Source organism: Cyprinodon tularosa, unplaced genomic scaffold (assembly GCF_016077235.1).
Source record: "Cyprinodon tularosa strain WSP-4 unplaced genomic scaffold, ASM1607723v1 ctg512, whole genome shotgun sequence".
In the NCBI taxonomy this organism is placed as follows: Eukaryota; Metazoa; Chordata; class Actinopteri; order Cyprinodontiformes; family Cyprinodontidae; genus Cyprinodon; species Cyprinodon tularosa.
This window is the reverse complement of record NW_024039244.1, coordinates 85,635-106,936: the sequence shown is the minus strand read 5'-3', so window position 1 is coordinate 106,936 and position 21,302 is coordinate 85,635. Positions and strand designations below refer to the sequence as shown.

At 38.8% G+C, this 21,302-nt stretch overlaps 2 protein-coding genes across 3 annotated transcripts; one reads left to right on the top strand and one right to left on the bottom strand.

Annotated features, from left to right (window-relative positions):
• Positions 1–13: 13 nt before the first annotated feature.
• Positions 14–15,969, bottom strand: LOC119795496 (solute carrier family 41 member 1-like). Of its 2 annotated transcripts, XM_038303532.1 has the most exons (11): positions 15,921–15,969; positions 15,671–15,836; positions 9,315–9,422; positions 9,083–9,154; positions 7,768–7,912; positions 7,525–7,671; positions 7,060–7,204; positions 6,642–6,721; positions 2,803–2,937; positions 1,351–1,499; positions 14–1,248 (listed from the first exon to the last, which is right to left on the bottom strand). In XM_038303532.1, the coding sequence occupies exons 2-11, from the start codon at positions 15,791–15,793 to the stop codon at positions 1,069–1,071; spliced, it is 1,284 nt and encodes a 427-aa protein (XP_038159460.1). In that variant the 5' UTR covers positions 15,794–15,836; positions 15,921–15,969; the 3' UTR covers positions 14–1,068. The 2 variants fall into 2 exon arrangements, with proteins under 2 accessions (XP_038159460.1, XP_038159459.1); XM_038303531.1 differs by lacking the exons at positions 15,671–15,836; positions 15,921–15,969 and adding an exon at positions 11,946–13,027.
• A 2,063-nt stretch (positions 15,970–18,032) lies between these two features.
• LOC119795483 (protein phosphatase 1 regulatory subunit 3D-like) lies at positions 18,033–19,507 on the top strand. The gene is made up of 2 exons (XM_038303512.1): positions 18,033–18,253; positions 18,356–19,507. Exon 2 carries the CDS (start codon positions 18,374–18,376, stop codon positions 19,256–19,258), a length of 885 nt encoding a protein of 294 aa, XP_038159440.1. The 5' UTR covers positions 18,033–18,253; positions 18,356–18,373; the 3' UTR covers positions 19,259–19,507.
• The last annotated feature ends 1,795 nt before the right edge of the window (positions 19,508–21,302 follow it).

The window sequence follows — 21,302 nt, the reverse complement described above, 5'->3', positions numbered from 1 at the left end:
ACCAACATCAACGTCACTTCTCCTACATGTTTTATTTAACTGATCCAAGTTTTACAAATGCAGATCTGCATGCATTTCAAAGAAACAAAATAAAAAAAGATCCAGACAAACAGAGACACACACAGACGAGTTCACGCCAAGCGACGGCACACAGCAGAACTTTGACCAAGGCACACATCTACCCAAGACAAACACTGAAAAGGTCATGGAGGCCAGCATCTGGTTTATGTCGGCATTCAGCACTCAGTAGTGTCCTTTGGTCATAAAAAAAGCATCTACCCTAATAGCTGTACAAATGCATTGATGTGTGTTTATACAGAGCTAATTGCTCTGATTCTTGACATGCGGTGATAAAAGGAGCAGGAAGAAAAACTGGTGAATTTACCCAAACTAAAATAAATATTTATATGTTGTTCTTTGTGCTTGGTTATTAGCCATGCAACTACTCATGGTAAGATATCAAATAGAAGGCCTCATCTATTTAAGCTTATCTGCTATCTGTTACTCTAAAGCACTTAAATTGTAAATGCACACAGACTTCATTCAAAATGTAATATATTTTGAATAAGCGTGTGAAGTTGAATTTTGTATGTACCTTTCCTGCATATGCTTTGGTAAATCTATTCTAACTCATTAAGCCATAACACTCCGCAGCCTTTGGACCTCATATTGGTTCTGTTGGTCTTCATTACTCTGCAGTTGCTTAGTTTAACCAGTAGTAGCAGTGTGTTTGGTGTCTTATCTCTGGAAAATAAGTTTTCCAAGCTCTGCTCTTATAAACCTCCTCATAGAATGATACTGCCACCACCGTGCTTCATTTCAGCATGCCCTGCAGCTCTCTAAAGACCAGGTAAAGGCCATCCATACATACATTAGTTCACTAAAGATCACCTAATCAAGTAAGAAAGTGGGAATAGGAAATTTATTTTTTTTAAATACCTTTCATAAGCTTTTTTTTTTCCCTCTTTAATGAAGCATAATATGCTTTGATTTTGTATCATTGTCCTTCAAGCTGTATCCTTCAGCCTGATGGGAGAAACTGGTGCTGAAATTCTGCACAATAAAAGCTCAAAGTCCAGTCTGGTTAGAGCTGCCCATGGTGAGGAGTCTGAAGGTCAGGGCCAAGAAACCCGTGCCCAGCAGGTCCCCCAGAGCTGTGAGGTAAGGGATGGAGTAGTTGTCTGGGTCCAAGCTCCTCCTCCACAGCCAGCGGACCATCAGGGTGGCAGAGTAGAGCAGAATCACCACCTGGGTGAGAACAACACTTAGAAATGTCTCAGATAAGAACAATGAAGGAAATTATGATGTCCTCCATGAAGAGAAGCTCTTTTTTTTTTTTATGTTTCTAACCTGAAGCAGAGCTGCACACAGGTAGCAGAAGATGAAGGTAGGCGTCAAAGGGGTGTGTCCTCCCTGCAGTAGCTGGACAGTGTACAGGAAGAGGAAGTGACCCGGCACGACAAGGGTGACCAGTACTCTGGCAGATTTAGAGTTCACATCTGGATAAACAAGAAAAGAGAAGCAAAAGTATTTTCTTTCACAGATACATCCAATCCTAACCTAACAATACCTAACATATGCGCAGAGGTGGGTAGTAATTACTTACATTTATACAGTTACAGTCACTTGAATAACATATTTGATAAAAATATACTTTTTAAGAGTAATGCACCATACTTTTTTACATGAATATCTAAATAAAATATTGCTACCCTTACTGGAGTCAAACACTTGGCTAACACATCAATCTTGAGTAACTTCAGACGAGTTTATACCTAGGTTTAGTGCTCTTATTTTGTACAATGCTTACTTGAACCTACCGGGACACTTGGAGGTAAAGCTACATTAAGGAGGAAATACTGTCAGTGGAGGTACTGGTTTCATAAGCTTTGTATAAAAAAGGTAAAATGGTTCGGAAAAGTGTTTTTGTTTGGTTTTTTTTCTGTCTGGAATTGTTATGTTTCATTTGTTATAATTATTTTATTAACAGAATTTTCTCCTGATTTCTGTCTTTATTATATAATTGTCAGTATTAGACTTTATGGTGAGTTACTTGGTACCTTTTTGCCTTTTATGTGAGTAATTTCTGGGGTGGCTGCTTTCGGGTACTCTACCCATCTCTGAATTTATGTTTTTGGGCTTTGGAAGGAAGCCCAAAACCTTTCACAGCCAAAAATCTGAATTTCAGGACATAGACATCAGCTAAAAAAGACAGGATTCTGCCCAAAGAACTTAGCTGCTATAATAGCCCCTTTGTCTAAAAATTGAGCCAGAATCATCACGCTCTTCCTCACATCACTAACCTGGCAAAAGACAGATTTACACTGTTTAGAATTCAAATGGAACTACACCTATTGATCTGGAAAGCCTCATGTAGAAAGTGTTTGCAAAAGGGAGAGACATTCAGTGCAATTCTTTGAGCTGATTGATTATCTGCCTACCTTGTCAAGTCTTTAGCCAATCACAGCAGCTGTAGCAGCTTGATATGTTTCAACTAGCAGAGTTAACTGATGAATCGGGGGAACACACAGAGATCTCCCCCAGCCATAAAGTCACAAATATTGTTTCTAACGTATCTGCTGGCTTCGGGCCAGATGTATTTTCGGGAGTTTGTTAAATATCTTGACAATAAATCTTGCTTGCAAGTTAATCACATCACAGGATAAGACAGAGCAATCAACCATGAATAATGACTTTCTTCTCTTTCATTGTATTTTCAATTCTTCCCAACTAACCAACTATTGAGTAAATGTCCATGCAGACCCAGATCTTAATGGGTGTGATATTTTTGCCGAGTTTTACCTGAGGAAAAGAAGGTGACGCAGGGCCCAGGACAGTTTGTTCTCATTTGGAGCGGAAAAGCTCCAGGAACGCTCCAGTAATGGAGGTACGTAGACATCCTGCTTGCCTGGATGGCCACGAGATTTCCTCCAACACCTGCAAGGACATGGAAAATAGAATGAAACTATTCATTTCTAATTTCAATCAAACAGGGATACAAAACAGAATTTTGTTAACTCCAGAGTTGTTGCACTTAATTGTAGCTAAGCAAACAAATGTGTCATTATCATATTCATTTTAGGAGAAATGCCACATCATCTGTCAAAACCAGATCCTGTTTATATTTTAAAGGTTGAGCACAGACTGCAAAGTATTAGAAATTAGCCACTATCCCTAAAAAAGTCACTTAACTTTTTATCTATTCAATAACTTTTCCTGTGCCTGGATGTTTTTCACCCTGTACTGTCTGGAAAGGCTTTGCCATGTTTGTGTTGTATTTTCAACAGCCTTTACCCCTTGGGCAAATTTTATGAGTAGCAGATCATCCTCTCTTTGCTCACAGAGCTTTGAAGCACATGGATCATTGAAACAGAACAAGGGAAGTGTTACTGGTCAACAAGGCATGAGAGGAGAGCCCTGCTTTGGAATGCAAATGCACTTCCTGGTCCGGGATGGCACAGAGGATGGCAGAAACAGGAGCCAGAATGCATAGTTAGCATTCTGATCAGGCTTGTGGTTCATGTAAAGACTGTTGTTATTCCTCTCTGCTTAGTATGCTGCTTTGTGGTCAGAGGGTTTCTGGTCAAAGAGGATCTGGCCCTTTACGCCTCTTTGAGGCTCCTTTGACATGGAGTCGGTCCACACACATTTCAAAAACACTTTCATTACTTATGATTGATGAAGTAGCGTTCAGCCTCAGCATGTGTTACAATTTTATGGTCGGGTAAAAACTAAATGGCATAATTCATTACAGTTTTCTGTTAACTTCTAACACTGCTCAGTATTTTAACAGCAGCTGGGGCATGTTTTTTTTTTTTTTACTGTTTGTTATAAAGCAAAGAACGAGCTTAAATACAATTCTTAAAAAATACTTATGTAGGTTGAACTTACAGTGGTACATTTGATCAGGCATGTGGGATAACTTTTTATTGGGCAGCAGAAAGGCATGTTTCATAAATGGTTTTAGGAGGGAATTGTTGGCAGCAGACTCACTGCAGAAGGAACTTTACCATGATGGCTATTGATAGGAAAGGCTGCAATATACAGCATATTTCAGATCAATGTGCTGTACATGACAAAAATATAATAGGAAAACATAGTGATATTTATATTTAGACAAATACTCAATATGAATAATTCAAGAGAATAAAAATCTATAATTAAAACTAAAAGCTAGTTATAAAAAAAAGTAAATCATAATATGCTTGAAATAAAATGAAATAAAGCTGGACTACAAGGTTGAGATCATAATGTTTGGATAGCAAACTTAACCAATACGTTTTTGGTTCCGATTTAAGGCAATTTAGGGTTTCAGTGTTTTTACATTTTATTCTGGGATTTCTTCCCACTTAGTGAAGCATATGAACTAAAAACTGCTTCTTCATGTTTTATTCTAGCCGCATGTGAGGCTGCGGTGAGGCTGGCCTCGCCACAGTATAACAGGCCAGAGGGGAATCAGTTTCAGATGTTATTTAAAGCCAGCGGCATCATTGCTAGCATTTCTTTTTATATAAAGCTCCTGTTAACTGAAGTCAGTAGCTTCATTTTTTTTCCAGTTTTCACCGTCTAACCCTACAGTTCTACCTACCTGCTGCAGTTACAGTGCCTTATGAATATTCGCCCCCCAGCTGCAAGTCGTTCAGGGTTTGACTCTATAAGTTTTGTACATTGAGAGAATGAGATTTTAACCCATTCTTCCTGCAAAAGAGCTGGAGCTCAGTGAGGTTGGCTGGAGAGCATGTATGAACAGCATTTTTCAGAACTTTACACAGATTCTTCGATTATATTTAGGTCTGGAGTTTGACTTGGCCATTCTAAAATCTGAATATGTTTATTTTTGAATCATTCCATTGTGGATTTTGCTTTATGTTTTGGATCATTGTCTTGTTGGAAGAGAAATCTCCGTCCCAGTCTCAGGTCTTTTGCAGACTCCAACAGGTTTTCTTCCAGAATGGTCCTGTAATTGGTTCCATCCATTTTCCAATCAATTTTAACCATCTTCCTTGTTGAAGAAAAACAGACCAAAACCATGATGCTGCCACCACCATGTATGACAATGGGGATGGTGTGTTCAGGTTTATGAGCTGTGTTGCTTTTATGCCAAACAAACATTTTGCATTGTGGCCAAAATGTTTGATTTTGACCAGAGCACCTTCTTTCACATGTTTGCTGTGTCTCCCAGTAGGCTTGTGGCAAACTTTAAATGAGACTTTTAATGGATATCTGTGAGAAATGTCTTTCTTCTATAATGGCCAGATTTGTGCAGCATGGCTGATTGTTATACTACGGACAGTCTCCCACCTCAGCTGTAGATCTCTGCAGTTCATCCAGAGTGTTCATGGGCCTCTTGGCTGCATCTCTAATCAGTTTTCTCCTTGTTAGAGCTGAAGGTTTAGAGGGACAGACCAGTCTTCAAAGATTTGCAGTGGTCTGATACTCCTTCCATTTCAATATTATTGCTTGCACAGTGCTCATTGGGATGATAAATCTGTCTTTAAACTTCTTCACAACAGTATCTGGGACCTGCCTGGTGTGCTCCTTGTTCTTCATGATTCTCTCCGCGCTTTAGACAGATCTCTCCCAATGAGCAAAAATTGGTTGAAAATACGATAAAACAACATCTAAATTTAATTGAAAAGTAAAAAGCTGTAGTTTTCAGATTGTTGAAAAAGTTGAAAATTTGGTTTGCAACGTTTTCAAGGTCTAATATTGGACTAAAGTGGAACCAACACAGCGTAATTTTCAACAACTATTTCTGAACTAAATAAAGACTTTGAGGGACCGACCAGATTTAGCCTAAACTCCAACATCAAAATAATGTCTGGTGTTTGGGGGGACTGAGACTGTAACAGAAAAAGTGCAATTATACAGAGACTTGATTACACACAGGTGGATTCCATGTATCATCATCAGTCATTTAGGTCAATATTGGATCATTCAGAGATCCTCACTGCTCACAACTTCTGGAGAGAGTTTGCTGCACTAAAAGTAAAGGGGCTGAGTAACTTTGCATGCCCCATTCCTCAGTTTTTTTTTATTTGTTGAAAGAGTTTAAAACATATAATACATTTTGTTCCACTTCATGATTGTGTCCAACTTGTTTTTGATTCTTCACAAAAATCACAATTTTATATCTTTATATTTGAAGCATGAAATGTGGTAAAAGGTTGAATACTTTGGCAAGGCACTGTAGCTGCACTGCAACGGTCTAACATGGCTTCTGTATGTATGCATTTTAAAGGTAAAGTGCTTCCCGTTAGGGTTCAGGAAACACCCTGATTTGCACCACATTTCGACTGAATCACTTGAAATTCTAACCTTCTACAAAAAATTAATTTCCCAACAGATTTTAAGGTTATTCTATTAGCTTTTTTATTTCAATATTTATTTATATAGGATAATCATCTCTCTTTTTAACACCGAACTGAAGATGAAATTTAAAGTTTAATTAGGAAGTCAAGAAATTGGTAAGAAAACCAAATAGGGTAATTAAAAAAAAACTGTTAGGGCTTGTTAAGACCACTGACATTTCATTTTTTATTTCAACCTCTTAATTTTTTCAGGATAATTATTGACTTTTGAGGTTTAATGGCTTAAATGTTGTGTTCTTTTAAATCAAAAAAATATATTTTTTGACTCACCGTTGATGATTGGTGTGAACACAGCCATGCCTTCAAAGTTGGGATTGCTCACAGTTTTATCCAGAATCAGACCTCCGATACTAAGAAAATTGAAACATGGTTTATATGTATATATATATATATATATATATATAAACTTTAACATAAATTTATAAAATATATTCTTACTCTATAAGATGTAAATAAAACTAAAATACATATTGTTATCCTGAGAACATTTCAAGGAGGATTTTATTATCTAAGCACAATTGGTCTTTTTTAAAAATGTATAATAAAAATGTTGTAGAAGCACTTCTATCTTTAGATATTTACAAAATTACCTATTTGTTGGGGCCAACATTGGGTGCATATATCTTCTCAGACAGATGGATAGGTAGATAGAGGAAAGGTTAAAATGACCTATTATTGGTTGACCCACCTGCTGATAGACATGGCCAAAATAACTGGCTGCCAGCCCGAATTTAGGACCTCTCTGATTGGTGGACTGCGTCTGGCAGCGATGACCCACACAGGGATAAGGAGCAGGAAAAAGCCACACACCACTGAGGGAAGGTACCACCTGTCTGAAGGGGAGCAAATCAGACAAGCAAAAATTATCAGCCACCATGCAACTGAACAATAATTCTGCTTTCTGTTTCCTTCAATCGTTTTTGCTGATGCATCTCTTTCAACTCTAGGCTACAAATTAAAATGAATTTTGCTGCCCTCCTCTGGTTGAAACACACTTCAACAAATAACATTGAGCATCCAGCTGCACAAAGATGCATGAATTCCATTTTCTTTATGAGCTTTCCAGATGTTTGCATTACAGAATTAGTCTACACCTTCAGCTACTCAGCATTTGTGCTGCTTTTGTTCTTCTAGTTTAAGTTGTGTATCTGACCTCTGTAGGTAAAGAAGAAGCTGCTGACACCAGCGAGCAGGGACAGGGTGATTAGGTCACCGAGACTGGCAGCAATGGGCGTGGCCACGTTATCTGGGTTGACTCCAACCTTTCTAGAGCCAATAATCACCACCACCACCACCAAACCTGTAACAGCCCATAAAAAAGAATCATTAAAGCATGCAGACCAGATTAACTGTTGTATTCTGTTTTCTACTCTACAACAACTCGGTCTTCACTAACCTAGAGCAAGTGCAGCAATGAAGGCTGTGGTGATGCTGCTGGCACACAGGATGGCAGCCTGCATACCATCGACCCTTGCCCTGGTCAGAGAACCCAGAACCAAAGCAGCTATGGCTGCCAGGAAGCCCACAACTGTAGCCTGCACCTGGAAACAATAACAGCCCCCCGATGATAAGAATGCAGTTATGTTGATAATCTGGTTATTCCACCAGCTCCTCTTGGCCCGGCTCTACTCCATCGGATCGATTGTCAAACATTTCTGTTACTGCTTTTTTTATGACTGTTACTGGGATTAGTACATTCAGAGATGAGTAGGACCAAACAAACTGTACCATACAGACAAAAACACATTTCATAATTTAGTTGGAGTAGATCTAGGCCAAGAAGATCAGAATAGAATAGAAGAGAATAGATATTTTATTGTCTGACAGTTGGTGTTTTTTTTAGCACCTAGGGAAAAATCTACAACAGAGGAAAAACTACTGTTTAGTCATTAAGAAGGACCAACTACAGAGGTTTACAACAGAAAAAAATTTACTTTAGTTCTCAAAACTAAACTGTACAGTCTAAAGAAATAAAATTGTGCATTTAATACAGCAATTAACTACAGGAAAAATGGAGCAAAATGTGAAACTAACAGCAGATATATGAACAACTGTTTAAGTTTGTTGGGAGCTGTGATAGTTAGAAAACACTAGTGCACCTAGAGAGTAGCAGTCTATTACTAAAAGATCTATCTAGCTCTGCAATAAGCTCATGCGTGGGTTGGAAGACATTGTCCAACAGTGATGTTGTTTTTGATAGTTTATTTTCCTTAGATAGGTTTATAATTCAGTATAGGAGTTTCATGTAACAAAAAACAACAATAGCTTTGCAGCTGGTGTCGCATCCAAGTCCCCTTTTTATTGGCTGCTGTTTGGAGTTGGGTGAGTAATGAGTCTCCACTGTCTGACCGCTTCTGGATTTTGCCCGTCTAGACTTCAGTCTTCACTCCATCTCACCCCTGCTGACTGACTGTACCTAGCACAGACCCATCCAGACTTTACTGGAAATCAGAGCTCACATCCAGCTTGTATCCAAAAACTAAAATCACACTTCTGGCCACTCTTGTCTCTGATCATCTGTTTCACTTAATCTTTTCATTTTTTTGCCTCAAAGCATTATCCAAAGAGCTGCGGAGGTGAGCTGTTTTGGATTGAGAGGTGGACATAGCGATGCAAACAGAGTTTCCAGGGATAAAGGACAGAAGATACCAGGTGTTTGTGTTAGTTATTAATAAGAGGGTTTGCGTGTGTTTGTGTTGGTGCAGCGCCACCTGAATCAGGGCCATGTTACAGATCACCATTCTCCACCGCTGCTGGGCTTCGTCCAGCTGCCCGGTGTTCGCCTGTGGATGGGACCTCTTTTACATAATATTTCCTCACATCTGTGTCATTGTGGAAACTTCTTAAAGTGCTAAATGTCTTGCATTTTAGTGAAGATGATCAGTTTCCTGACAGATCTCATTTTTATAGTGCGTGTGAGGATGTTAGTGTTTTTGCACTCACTGCTGTTGACAGCCTGGATGCCAGTGTCATCTCTAGATTTCCCTTCAGCCCCACCAGAGCTGGCACCAAGATAAACACCTCAGAGATCTCCTGGAACACCTCCCAGTGCTAAAAAGAACGGAAATTAGTTTTTTTATTTTTTAGCAATTCTGATGTACATCTCGGTGACAATAAGTAGAAGACCTTTTCTATCTTATTTTCCTTTTTCCATGGATCAATTTACATTTTAAAGCAGATATCAACATCCACTGTTTAAACAGACACAACTTTTTTCTACTTGAATTGTTGGATCAGATTAATCTTTTCTTGTTTAGTGATTGTTGGATAAAAAAAAATGCTTTCAATTTGCTAAATGCCACATTAATGGCAGACATCATTCTTTTAACATTTTTCCCTGGTATTTAGAAGATGAGCCTTATAAAGTGGTTTACTTTGCTCAATATTACTCAAAGCAATAGGTCTCCTTTCACAGGCATTTGAAAATAGTTAACTGGAATTTTACTAATAAAACAGGTTTAAGTGAGGTCACTATACAACTATGACTTTGTTGGGGCGTGCTTTGGTGACACAGTGCATGACACGGGCGACAAGGGTCCGAGTCTATCCTGTGGTCCTTTCCTGCGTGTCTCTCCCCCTCTTTTGTGCCCCCTCTCCTATCAGCCTACTGTCCATAAAGATGAATCACTAGTGACATAAAAACTCAACAAAAAAAAATTACTTTGTTGTCTTTGAGCCTATTTAAACCATTCCAAGTTTGTTTGAAATACAGCCATTAAAGTCAAATAACACAAATTGTTCAAAAGCATAGTGATCAAATGCTCAACCTTAGCTGTACTAATAAGTAGGAATTTCTATGAAAGTAGAAATTTTTTAAAATATCCACACATGTGTTTTGGCTCTTAGCATTTACCAAAAACTCACACACTTGTTTGAGCCCTACATTATTCTATACCATTTAGTCAGATTTTATAAACTTCAAATTTCAGCTGAAAACATGTCTGGGTTTAGGATTAGGATTAACTTCTACCAACAAAGTGTAAAATAAAATAAAAAGTCTCTAGTATTGTAAGCAAACTGTGATGCAAAGGTGATTATTAAATATTTTGGCCCCAGATGGAGCCTCAGAATCCTCCTCAAAGAGAAATGTGCTGGTGGAGGGTGTGATAACCCCCTGTAGATATGAAACAGGACAAGCAGTAGGAGCTTCTCTAGTGGGGCTGATGTCTGTGTAGAAAAGGGGTCTGCATCCTTTCCATTCCAAAGAGCCATTTTACCCTAAGTCCAACTAAAAACTGCAAATGGCGGTTGAAAAAAATCACTGCTTATTATTTTTTCAAATATCTGCAATAGGAAATCTGTTGCCATTTTAAACAAAAAAACAGCTTATTTGCATCTTTGTTTTTTTTTTTATAAGGACAACACATGAAAGTGTCATTTAGGGGAAACATTCAGATTTTGTTCAGTGGGATATTATTTTATGTAAAAAATAAATACATGGTTTCATAGTTACAAGAAATATAGATCTAAAATCATTCTGTAGTGAAAATTTAATTGAAATGTTCTTTAAAACACTGCTAAAGCTTGTAAGAACAGAATTTGTTAATTTAAACCATTAATTGGCTCTTTATTATGTTTAATCTCTATTAAGAGATTGTGGAGGGTCCAAAGAGACACTTGCAGCTCTGGAGCCACAGGTTGTCGACCCTGGAGAATCTGCTAACAACAAATGATAAAAAAAAAAAAAAAAAAGTAAAAATTTTATTTTTCAAACTGTTTCCAGTTTGCATGAAATTGCAGATAAAAAGTGGCTTTAAAGGGCAAGACACATTTGATTCAGTACGGCTTCTGATCCAACAGAAAATCAGGTTGTATGTAGCTGGTAGCAATCTTAATATGTTGAAATTAATGAGGCCGTATAGACGGTGGTTTCTCCAGTAAGATAAACCCAGGGTCTATTTTAGCCTCGCTTACGCATCATTCTGATGGGAAAGTATTGAGTCAGACAGGAAGTTAACATCTGTGGAAAATACGTTCGGTTGAAAACTCAATGTAAACTGATCTGTAATGCAGTTCTAATGAACAAATAATTATCACAGATGCTCACATTTTGTGCAAACACAGCTGATTGGACAGACTTGAAAGTGTGCAAACAATAAAGCATTTAATTTTATGGTGTAAATACCGATGGTAAGCAGTAAAAAATACATTCTGGTTGTAGTCTACACAGGTTTTGAAGAAATCAGACCTCAGTATATAAAGTCTGATACATGTGGCATATTGTTGCCTTCAAAAGTAAAAGACAGTAAATGTGGCGCTCTTCTTTAGCGTAACCTTAGCGCCAATTTACAGGAATAGAAAACTGAATGAAGCGTCCAGTAGGCCTACTATTGACATTGAAGGAGTATTTGGGAAACCTATTTCGTTCCGAGGTGGAAGTTCTTATGAAGACTTTAGGAAGCACAAATTTGGATCCTACCAAGATATCTAATAACAGGACTTCTGGTTTCTCTTTCTTGATACAACACACAATTACAAGAGGAAATAGCAGTCATTACAAATAGTGAAAAAATGTCATGCTTTTCTGTAGTTCTGCACAATCATGAAAAAACACTGAAATATTTGAATACATACTTGCACTATGTCCATGACCATCCTGGCTGCCACCATTCCCAGTCCAGACACCAGATAAGGGAGTAGGACCTGTTTCTCAATGATCCATGAGTTTTCTGGTAGAAAGCTGAGGCCTGAGCGAGTCAGTTTGCAGGTGAAGCCCCTCAGCTTCTTTCCCTGTAACCGGAGCTCCAGGGCCCGATATGTCACCACCATAGCTTTAAGTATGAACCCATCACCACCTAAAGGTTCAGCTCTGTTCTGAGACTTGGACTCAGGGGTAAAACTCCACTTCCTGTTTAGATCTTAAACATCATTCTTAAGATTAAATATTTGCAACAAAGGGTCTGATTTGATCGCTTCAAGTCTACCTTAGAGGTTTGGTGTTGGTGGCATCACAAAGATCCTCAGTGGGAACATGGGTCACTACATCCACTATAGTGGAGTACGCACACAAACACATAAGTCCAATTGCTGCAGGTCTGTTGGCCTCTTCTGACACCTTTGCATCTGACAGATCTTCACTAATCACTACACACACACGCACACACACATATACAAACACACACATCCCTCCTTTCACCTATCACGCCTCACTCTTCAGCAGCCGAGCGGCCGAGGCTGAGCGCTGGAAGCCTGGTCTGTCTCGGGGTCTGAAGAGGATCCACCTCCCCTGGGACAGGGACATCCAAAAGGCCAGAAGCTTCCTCTCAACCCTCCTGTTCTGCCATTCTTTATCCCCCTTCTCTTTCCACATCTCCTTCTCTTTGTCCACAATGCTGTGATGTCCCGTTGGAGTCTGCCCCCCGGATTGCAGTCCCTTCTTCATACTGATAAAGCCCGTCCAGGCTGTGACCTTCTGGCTGATAGAAGTGGTGATGCTGGAAGCTGTTCGAATGAAGCAAATACGTTTTTCCTATGCCTCTGTTAGTTCCCTTCAAGTTCCAATAGGAGGGATGACCAATGACGAGGTGTTGTTGTGGAAAGGACAGACTGAGTGAGTGTGGGTGTTTGAAGGAGGATGAGAGACACGATTCCTCTTCAGCTTAAAATGGACCACACTTCATGAGGATCTTCTTCCCCTGATTTGTTTAGAAACCACTTCAGAGGACATTGCAGTTGTACTCCTGTATTCTTTGATAGCTCCTCCTCTCTCTGCAGCCCAATGTCCTGAATGTGAGCTGTTGACGCACTCCTAGCAGCAGCAGCAGGTGCTGTACCTGTCGCTGACACGTGGTGCTGCTGCTGTCTGGGAAGGACACAGCTGATTCTTCTTGATCAGCTACTGTTTGTTGTCAAAAATCAGCTGTTTTTATTATATAATATAGTTTCCTATGTCTGGGAAGGGTTAAGAACTAACCCCCTCCCAGCAGCTAAACATTCAAAAGGGAAATCCAACATAAAGGTAGTTCTGGCAACTATTTCCTTTGTTTACATTACAGGACAACAATATGTAATGTTTTATTTGACAAAAAAAAAAACAGTGTAGATGCTCAGCAGGAACCACACCTAAAGCCCCTCACAGACACGCAAACATTAGGACAGTGACTCAGCTGAAAATTGTCCTTGAGACATGACTCTCCTCCCTGCAGCTCCCCCTTCTGACTCACATATAGAGGCAATAAAACATCACATACAACAGTGTTCATCCTCTTGTTTTCCCCAAAATCTACAATCTGTTTTCTTTCTGAGGTTTGACGGAGCAGACCTGCATGAAGAGTTGAAATAAATCAAACATAGCAGTAAACGTTTTTCTTTTATAAATAACTAAAAACAAATGCCCTGCAAGCATAAAAAACCCTCTGTTACTCAGACATTTCAAAATAAACCCCAGTGCTTCCAGTAACCTTTAGAAGAGTTGGTCCCTATGTAATTGAACATCAGCAAGGGACAGTGTTGTCTTGGGGACAGTTGTCCATGGTGGCAATCAAGACAGTTAAATAATATATTTTATTTTTTCGTTATGAATATTTCTACATCAGGTAGCTCTAGATGCTAATGGATGTATGCAGGAAGGATCTCCTGTAGCTGTCTGTCTTACGGTGGGTCTGGAGAAACCTCTGACTGAAGATTCTCTGATGTTGTCCAACAGTCTCCTGAAGAGGATGCTCAGGATTGTCCATAAAGTTCTTCATTTATTATTCACAATTATTTTTTGTATGATCATCTCCAGAGGTTACCCCAGCAGACGATTACAGAAGACTCTAGAAGGACAGTCTGCTCTGTCCCTTCTTATAGACAATTCCATGGCTGCTTCTCCGGTCCAAGATATTTATAGTCCTCCATCAGCTCCATGTTTTCTCCCATGATGTTACTACTCTTTTACCTGTTCATGTTTCTTCTGAACTTTTTTTATTGACATTAATGGTCAGATGATTGTTTCCATAGCATGCCACAACATGGTCCACCATCCCAAAGTACTTAGCTTATCTCAGCACCATAAGGACAGAGGTTCCTTATCAGTCAGTTGTGCCTTGAACAAGTTTTATTTTATTTTATTGATTTTATGCCTCTACAGCTAGTTGGGTGTTGGTTTTCCCACATATTGAGTAGATGATGTGTTAGTTTCATATTAGTCTCTGGACTCCCTAGGCCATATATTTTGCTATAGATTTACATTTTATAGCAAAATATATGTCTATTAAAACTTAAAAGTTTACTTCAAACTTTGTTGCATATTTTAATATTTCCAAAAATCACAACGTTGATTTTTATTTTTTTAAAGATTTGTTTGTTATTATTCTGCGGGTATGAAAGGATTTTGTTGTTGTACTTAACAAACTCTAACAGTAAAAACGAAACCTAGTTAGATGTGTTAGATCGTCTTTTAGTTACATATTTTTACACTATGGGGGTAAAAAAAAAAAATGCTTTATGTTACATAGTCCGTCCTATGCTAATGCTGGATTAGAGTCTCTAAACATCATCATGGCTGACATGATTATACCTTCTTGGTGACGCAAATTTTCAGAGCAGACTGGTTGATTGCTTCCAACCGTGTACACTCTAAAAAGATAATGCTGCTGCTCAATTGCTTCAGTTGAAAACAAGTATTTCAATCAAGTTGATCCAACTTAAATAATCAATTTTATAAAAACCGTAATAAATTAAGTTGGGCAAATATTACAGCTTATATTAAATTAGAAATACCTCACCTCTCATTGAATCTGATCTGATCTGCTGCTTATTAAATCCACTAGTTCTGTGTTATCTGTTGTCTGTTTTCATTACAATATCTTTAATGTTTATTGTAGATGGTCTATAAAAACATGGAAATAAAATCTGCTCTACGTGTTCATGATACATAACGATTCTTAAAAGCAAAGGATTAATTAAACTTCTCTTTATAAACAGTTTTTCTTGTTTCATGTATTTCCTGATTTTTAACCTTCCCCGGACGATAACAGAAACTCCAGCTCTACCGTATCTTAGAGTTTATTTATCATCGAGGGTCAGGGTCACCTGCTAGGTCATCAGGACCTCCACATCTGTAGCACATATTGAATTAAGATAACCCTGATTATGGGTTCAGATTTATACACAGGCTTTTTTCTTTAAAACTAAAAATGTTCGTAAGAAAAAAAAAAAAAAAAAAAATGTATACTTGGACAGTCAGTCTAAAGAGTGCAGATAATAACCAAGCAAACAGAAGCCATTAAAGAGTTTCTATCATTTGAATGAAGCCCTTTTACTGTTCCGGACCTCACAGGTTCCATTATGTTTCATCTACCAGACTTTACACCAACCTGTATGCGGTCCAACAGCATTCCGGCTGTCACCATTCCCTGCCCGGCCAGCAGGTATGAAGGCAGAACTTGGAGGCACATTATCCAGGAGGACTCTCCACAGGAAGGCTTCTCCTGTCCCATCTTCTCATGAGAGTACAACCCAGCTGCTGAGATTCATGACTTACTGTAAAACAGTCATTCTTCAGTCCTCTCCCTCCAACCTGGCCCAAAAATGGAACAAACTCTGTTTATCTTTCAGTGTGCCAACCTGCTCCCTGATCCTCTGTTGCTCAGTCCATTTCCCAGCTTTGTTTCATTTGCTGGAAGTCAAAAATCAACTACCGGTACGTGCTGATAATAACCATGAGCTCAGCTTGGATTGTGACAGGCATTTTCTTTGTTGTAATCAACTGTAATTGGCTCCACACCCCATACATTTCACCACATTTGTTTGCTCTACCAACTGGTTTATAAGTTTATAATAGCAGGATTTTTAGAGATAGTTGGACACGCAGTAGTAGAAATTGCGAAGTGCAATTACCAATGTTACAGGGCTTTGCAGATAAACCCTGAAAAGTGGGGTGTGCTTGTGAATTCGCCCTGCTGAGTCAATACTAACTGTATACCTAGTAATCAGTGGTTGCCTACACTAGAGTTCTTTTTTTGTTTAGTTTTTTTGCTGTGGCAGTTGCAAGTCCATGGTACGCCTCCACCAGCTTTGTTCATCTTGGGGCACAGATGAATGCCCTGCCTCCTCTGCACCTTAGCTTAAGTCAGACTAAACCGAAAGCCTCTCTTAACATCACAATCTATGGACCTTTGGGTTGTTGTTTTGCTGGAAGATAAATCTACACTCCCAGCTTCCTCATTTCTTTAGTTTCCAACCTCATATAGTGTTTCAGTGGGCCAAAAGGATTCAGGTTTGGTCTTTAATCTGAAAAGAGCAGCTTTTTACATTTCTTTAATATATTACCAACATGGTTTGAGACAATCTGCAAACTGGAAATCTTGTGAGTTTTCTAGAAAAAATAATTTCTTAGATAAAGACCAGATTATTTGGGCGGATATAGCACATTCCCACCACTGTAGAGGGTGCTTAAAGGTATAGTGGAGGATTTTTGTGAATTTTTTAAACGACCGGTCTTCTCCATTTGCATATGCACAACCCTGAACCCGCTCCAGGGAGACAACACCTATTAAACGCGTGCAAGAGTGAGCACAAGCTCATTTCTAGTGGTGATGTGAAATTTATTTCTCCAAATAGCATGCCAAACTTTACCTGTGGAGTAGAAACTTTGCAATGGAGGCATCAGTGGGAAGCTCATTCTGTGCTTACAGTGTACACCAGGGGGAAACCAGTTAAAAATCAGCAGGGTCCGAACAACGGAAATCAACAACCAGTAAATGTCCAGAGACATTTTTGATTATCTGTTACTTTAAACAGAATTTAACACTGAAATAAAATCATGTTTTTATGCACCCATGCTATATTATTATTTAGTTATTGTATTGTATTTTATTATATTTATGATATTTTATCATCACATAAAAAAATGTTAGAACTGTAAATTTACAGTCATATGTTTATATTACTGTTTTTATATATGTTTTTTTTTTTTTCAAGGCTGCACTTTTAAAAAGAGGAAATTGTCCAGAGAGCTGTTCCACACGAAATTTCTTTTTGTTTTAAGGTTGTGTAAACAAAATGACAAATAAAATCTGTCTAAGTATACATTGACTTTTTAAATAATTATTATTTTTTTTTAAATAGAAAATGTTTAAATTTTAAGATTGACAATTAGGAGGACCAATTATTTTGATGATTCAACCGGAAATAAAAATCCTCCACTATACCTTTAAGTACAAGTTTCGGCTCCCAATTGGGCACTTAAACACAGGTTTTGGCTCCTGAGAGACAATTGAAGCATACTTTTTGGTTCCTAAAGGGGTATTTTTGGCTTCCCAAGAGGGCAGCGTTTTAACATGTGTTTTGGCTCCCGAGAGAGCAGTGTAGCATGCCTTTTGGTTCCTAAAGGGGTATTTTTGGCTTCTTAAAAGGGCATTTTAACACACAATTTGGCTCCAGAGAGGGCACTTTACTACGTGTGTTTTCAACAAATACGTCAGGAGGAGGGACGACGACCACCTGCCCCCCCTTGCATGTCACTGGAATGAATCCAGCAAAATGCCACTTTGAAAAGGATTTTGAAATGGCATCAGTATTATATCATCCAAAATCCCAATTTCTAAGCTTTTTTTTTTTTTTTTAAATAAATCTTTTAACTGTGTTTGATTTTAGTAACTAAAAGACAAAAAGACCTCTTCATAGAACAGAGTCACCGCCCCAGTTGCTATAAATATCCACTCTGGACCTCAGTCCTAGTTCATGTCTCATGTTATATGTCAAACACTAAGCTAAAACACCAAGGGGGCACAGATTACACACTGACTTCTTGTTTGTGGGTCTTTGCTCAAAGTGCTTTGGGGGTGCTTCACTGACACCTCTAGCTGTCATGTGCCTCTGACTGGGTTCAAAACAACTGCAAGATCGCAACAAGGTCACAGAAGAGAGAAGCTCAACAGCAGGACACAACTGTGAAGGTCTGATTCTTCTTCAAACTATGTAGCAGTTGCCAACATTTTCATTATTTGCACAGTATTCTAATGATAAAAAAGTAATTGGCTTATCTTTTTATCTCTAAGTTGAATTTAAAGTGGAAAATGTCAGGATCAGCTGGTGAGAAGAACTGGACGGAAGCCAAGGTTATGATTTACCCCAGCAGGCCGACCACAACAATCAGACTCAGAGACGTATACGATCCAAAGCCCCAACCTCCAAAAGCACCCATTCGGATCCGTCCACCCTCTCCAAGACCCACCTCTATGAAGGAACAAGGTCTGAAGCAAACTTCTTCTGACAACCCCATGAAGACCATTCAGAGGAAAAGGGCCAAATCTCTTTCTCTGGCTTCAGAAAAGAAAAGAGAGCCAAGGAGGGCTCAGGTACGCTTTGTTGATGCATTGGGGCTTGATTTAGAGGAGGTGAAGGTCTTCAGAGGTCAGGAGGACCCCCTAATACCTCCTCTTGTGATGTTCAGGCTGCTGATGAGCTCCGAACTGACTTTTGGAAAGTCACCTGAGCTGAACCTGCCATATTTAAGACCCTGTTTCGCTGAACACATGGGGAGCCAGCCAGACTTCCAAAACCGTCTTCGCTCTCAGAAGGTCTCTCTGGAGCAGGTGGTGTGCTCAGAACAAGGCATAACAGGCACCATACATGTAATCAATTTAGCTTATGAAAAAAAGGTCAGAGTGCACTATACTTTCACCAACTGGAGAACACAAACACACACTATTGCCTCCTGGGTATCAGGTGGGGACCCTGGTGACTCTGGGACCCCAGGCACTGATATCTTCAGGTTTCGCCTTCCTGTCCCACCTTTCATCTTGCAGCCTGGGGCTATCCTTGAGTTTGCAATCTGCTACCATGTAAACGGATGTGATTTCTGGGATAACAACAATGACAACAATTACAAACTAGCATGCCACAGCTACAAGGTCACTGTGCCAAGGGAGTGTGAGGACACTCTGCTGCACTTCACCTAAGTGGCCACATGAGGGAGCTTTAACTTCTGCTAAAGACTTGGAACATGGAAAACCACAATGTGATCTAATCTCTAAGAATTAAGTGTTGGAATGATTAGATCATTTATCAATTTGGACTTTTTTGTTCTTTACAGACCAGCAAAGCAAATGTATTATCAGCATGTATCATACCTATGACTGCATGTATTTTGCATCCAGTTGAAACTAAAGCCTATAATAAAATGATAATACATTTAAACAAGTTATAAATTATGAGTTTGTTCGAGGCGTAGGCCTACAACCCTTATGCTTCAGTAAACATTTATGAAATTAAGTACCATACCAAATTTATTTATAAGGCACTTTCAACACCCAGCAGGACCAAAGTGCCATACACAACCATAAAATACAAAATATCAATCATAAAAAAGATAAATAATGTGGTGTAAGTACTCTTTATTGCCCTGAGAAAGTAAACATGTACATAGCTACAGGCCCATAATAACTCTGAGTAGGATCCGCTGAGATCTACATGTTAGACTGAATGGTGTCTTGGGCTGGACTCTCTCTCTGATGTCACCAACTTCTTCAAATGAGGGAATTATGGTGAGATAAAATGCAGTGCGGTCCATCCCCGAACATGTAAGCTGGTTCCACTGTTCTCAGCAGCATGCAGTGGATGACTATCCAACAAGCTGGGATAATGACTCCCATTGGCTGCAAATGTCTGAAAGACATAGAAAATGTGCCTGTTTTTTTTATTTTAAATGCTGCCTTAGGCAAGTAAAGCAAAAAAAAAAAAACTACTGTTGAAAGTAAAGTTAGAGGAATCTCTTCCAAAACAGCGGCAAGATAATTTGTGCAAAACCTGTGGAATAGCTCAGATCAACTCTAGACCTAAATGCAAATAGAAATCTGCAGCAAGCCATAATATTAATTCCTAACAGAATTAGTTGCAGAAATTATTTGTGGCTGAGGAGGGTCTTATGAGTTCAGTACAATTAGAGGCATAAAACATATCCTGTTTATTGTAAGGCTCTACCCTGTAAAGAATACAATAAATCTTAGATGCAACACTAAAAGAGAGTCCTGATAATCAGCTTGGAGCAGTGAGAGCCCTTTCTGCATCAGCAAACAGGGCTTTGACCTCATTCCTCAGGGACTTGTTTTGTTTTATAAGGAGGATTACATGGAGAAATGTTTGCTTGACCTTGGATCACACACTCCAATGACCTTTCCCTTCAGCATTTCCAGAATCCTGATTCCTGAGTGGTTCCTGGCAGGCTGTGGATGTCCCCTTATCAGAGAACCATGTCTCATCTGTACTAGTGTTTGCAGCTGTGTGACACACTTTAAACAAAAAAGTTAAAATCTTTAGCTAAATGGTACAGCATGCTTTGGAGGAGATAGAGCAAAGTCTTCATTCTAAACGTTGAAAAAAAAAAAACAAGAACCAAAAAACAAGCCAACTAAGAATAGTTGATTTCATGACTTGCTTTTAATTTAAACAACCAAGAAAGATGTAAGATGTAAATGTAAACACTAGATGACAGCATTGCTTTCCGGTATTTATGTATGATTCATGTCTGAGCTCAGGTTTTTGTCAGGGGGCAAAATGGCATTCATCAAATGTGCAGCGGTAAACACAGCATTATAACATCCTACTTAAAAATTTGAAAATGTGTTTTGAACATCTTATGTCAAAGAATTATATTAATTTGTCCTATAAATTCCTAAATACCACAGGATGTTCAGAATATATATGCTTAATAAATAGTTTTCCAACTTTTTTGGCATTTCAAATAAATCAAAGATACATAATTGATTTGTTTTTTCTTCAAATTGCCAGCCCTTCACAAATTATCAGCAGACTGCTATTACCATATTTAACTCTATACATTAAACTGAATGATACCACTTCAAACCAATCATTGACCTCCTAGAGATTGTGACTGGTTCGGTTAGTAAAACAATTTTTTCCTCAAGTTCTCAGAGGAGCTTCATAACCTCCCTACCAGAATTAGCCCCTCCCATTTGGACCAATATGGGATGTGAAGGTGTGCAG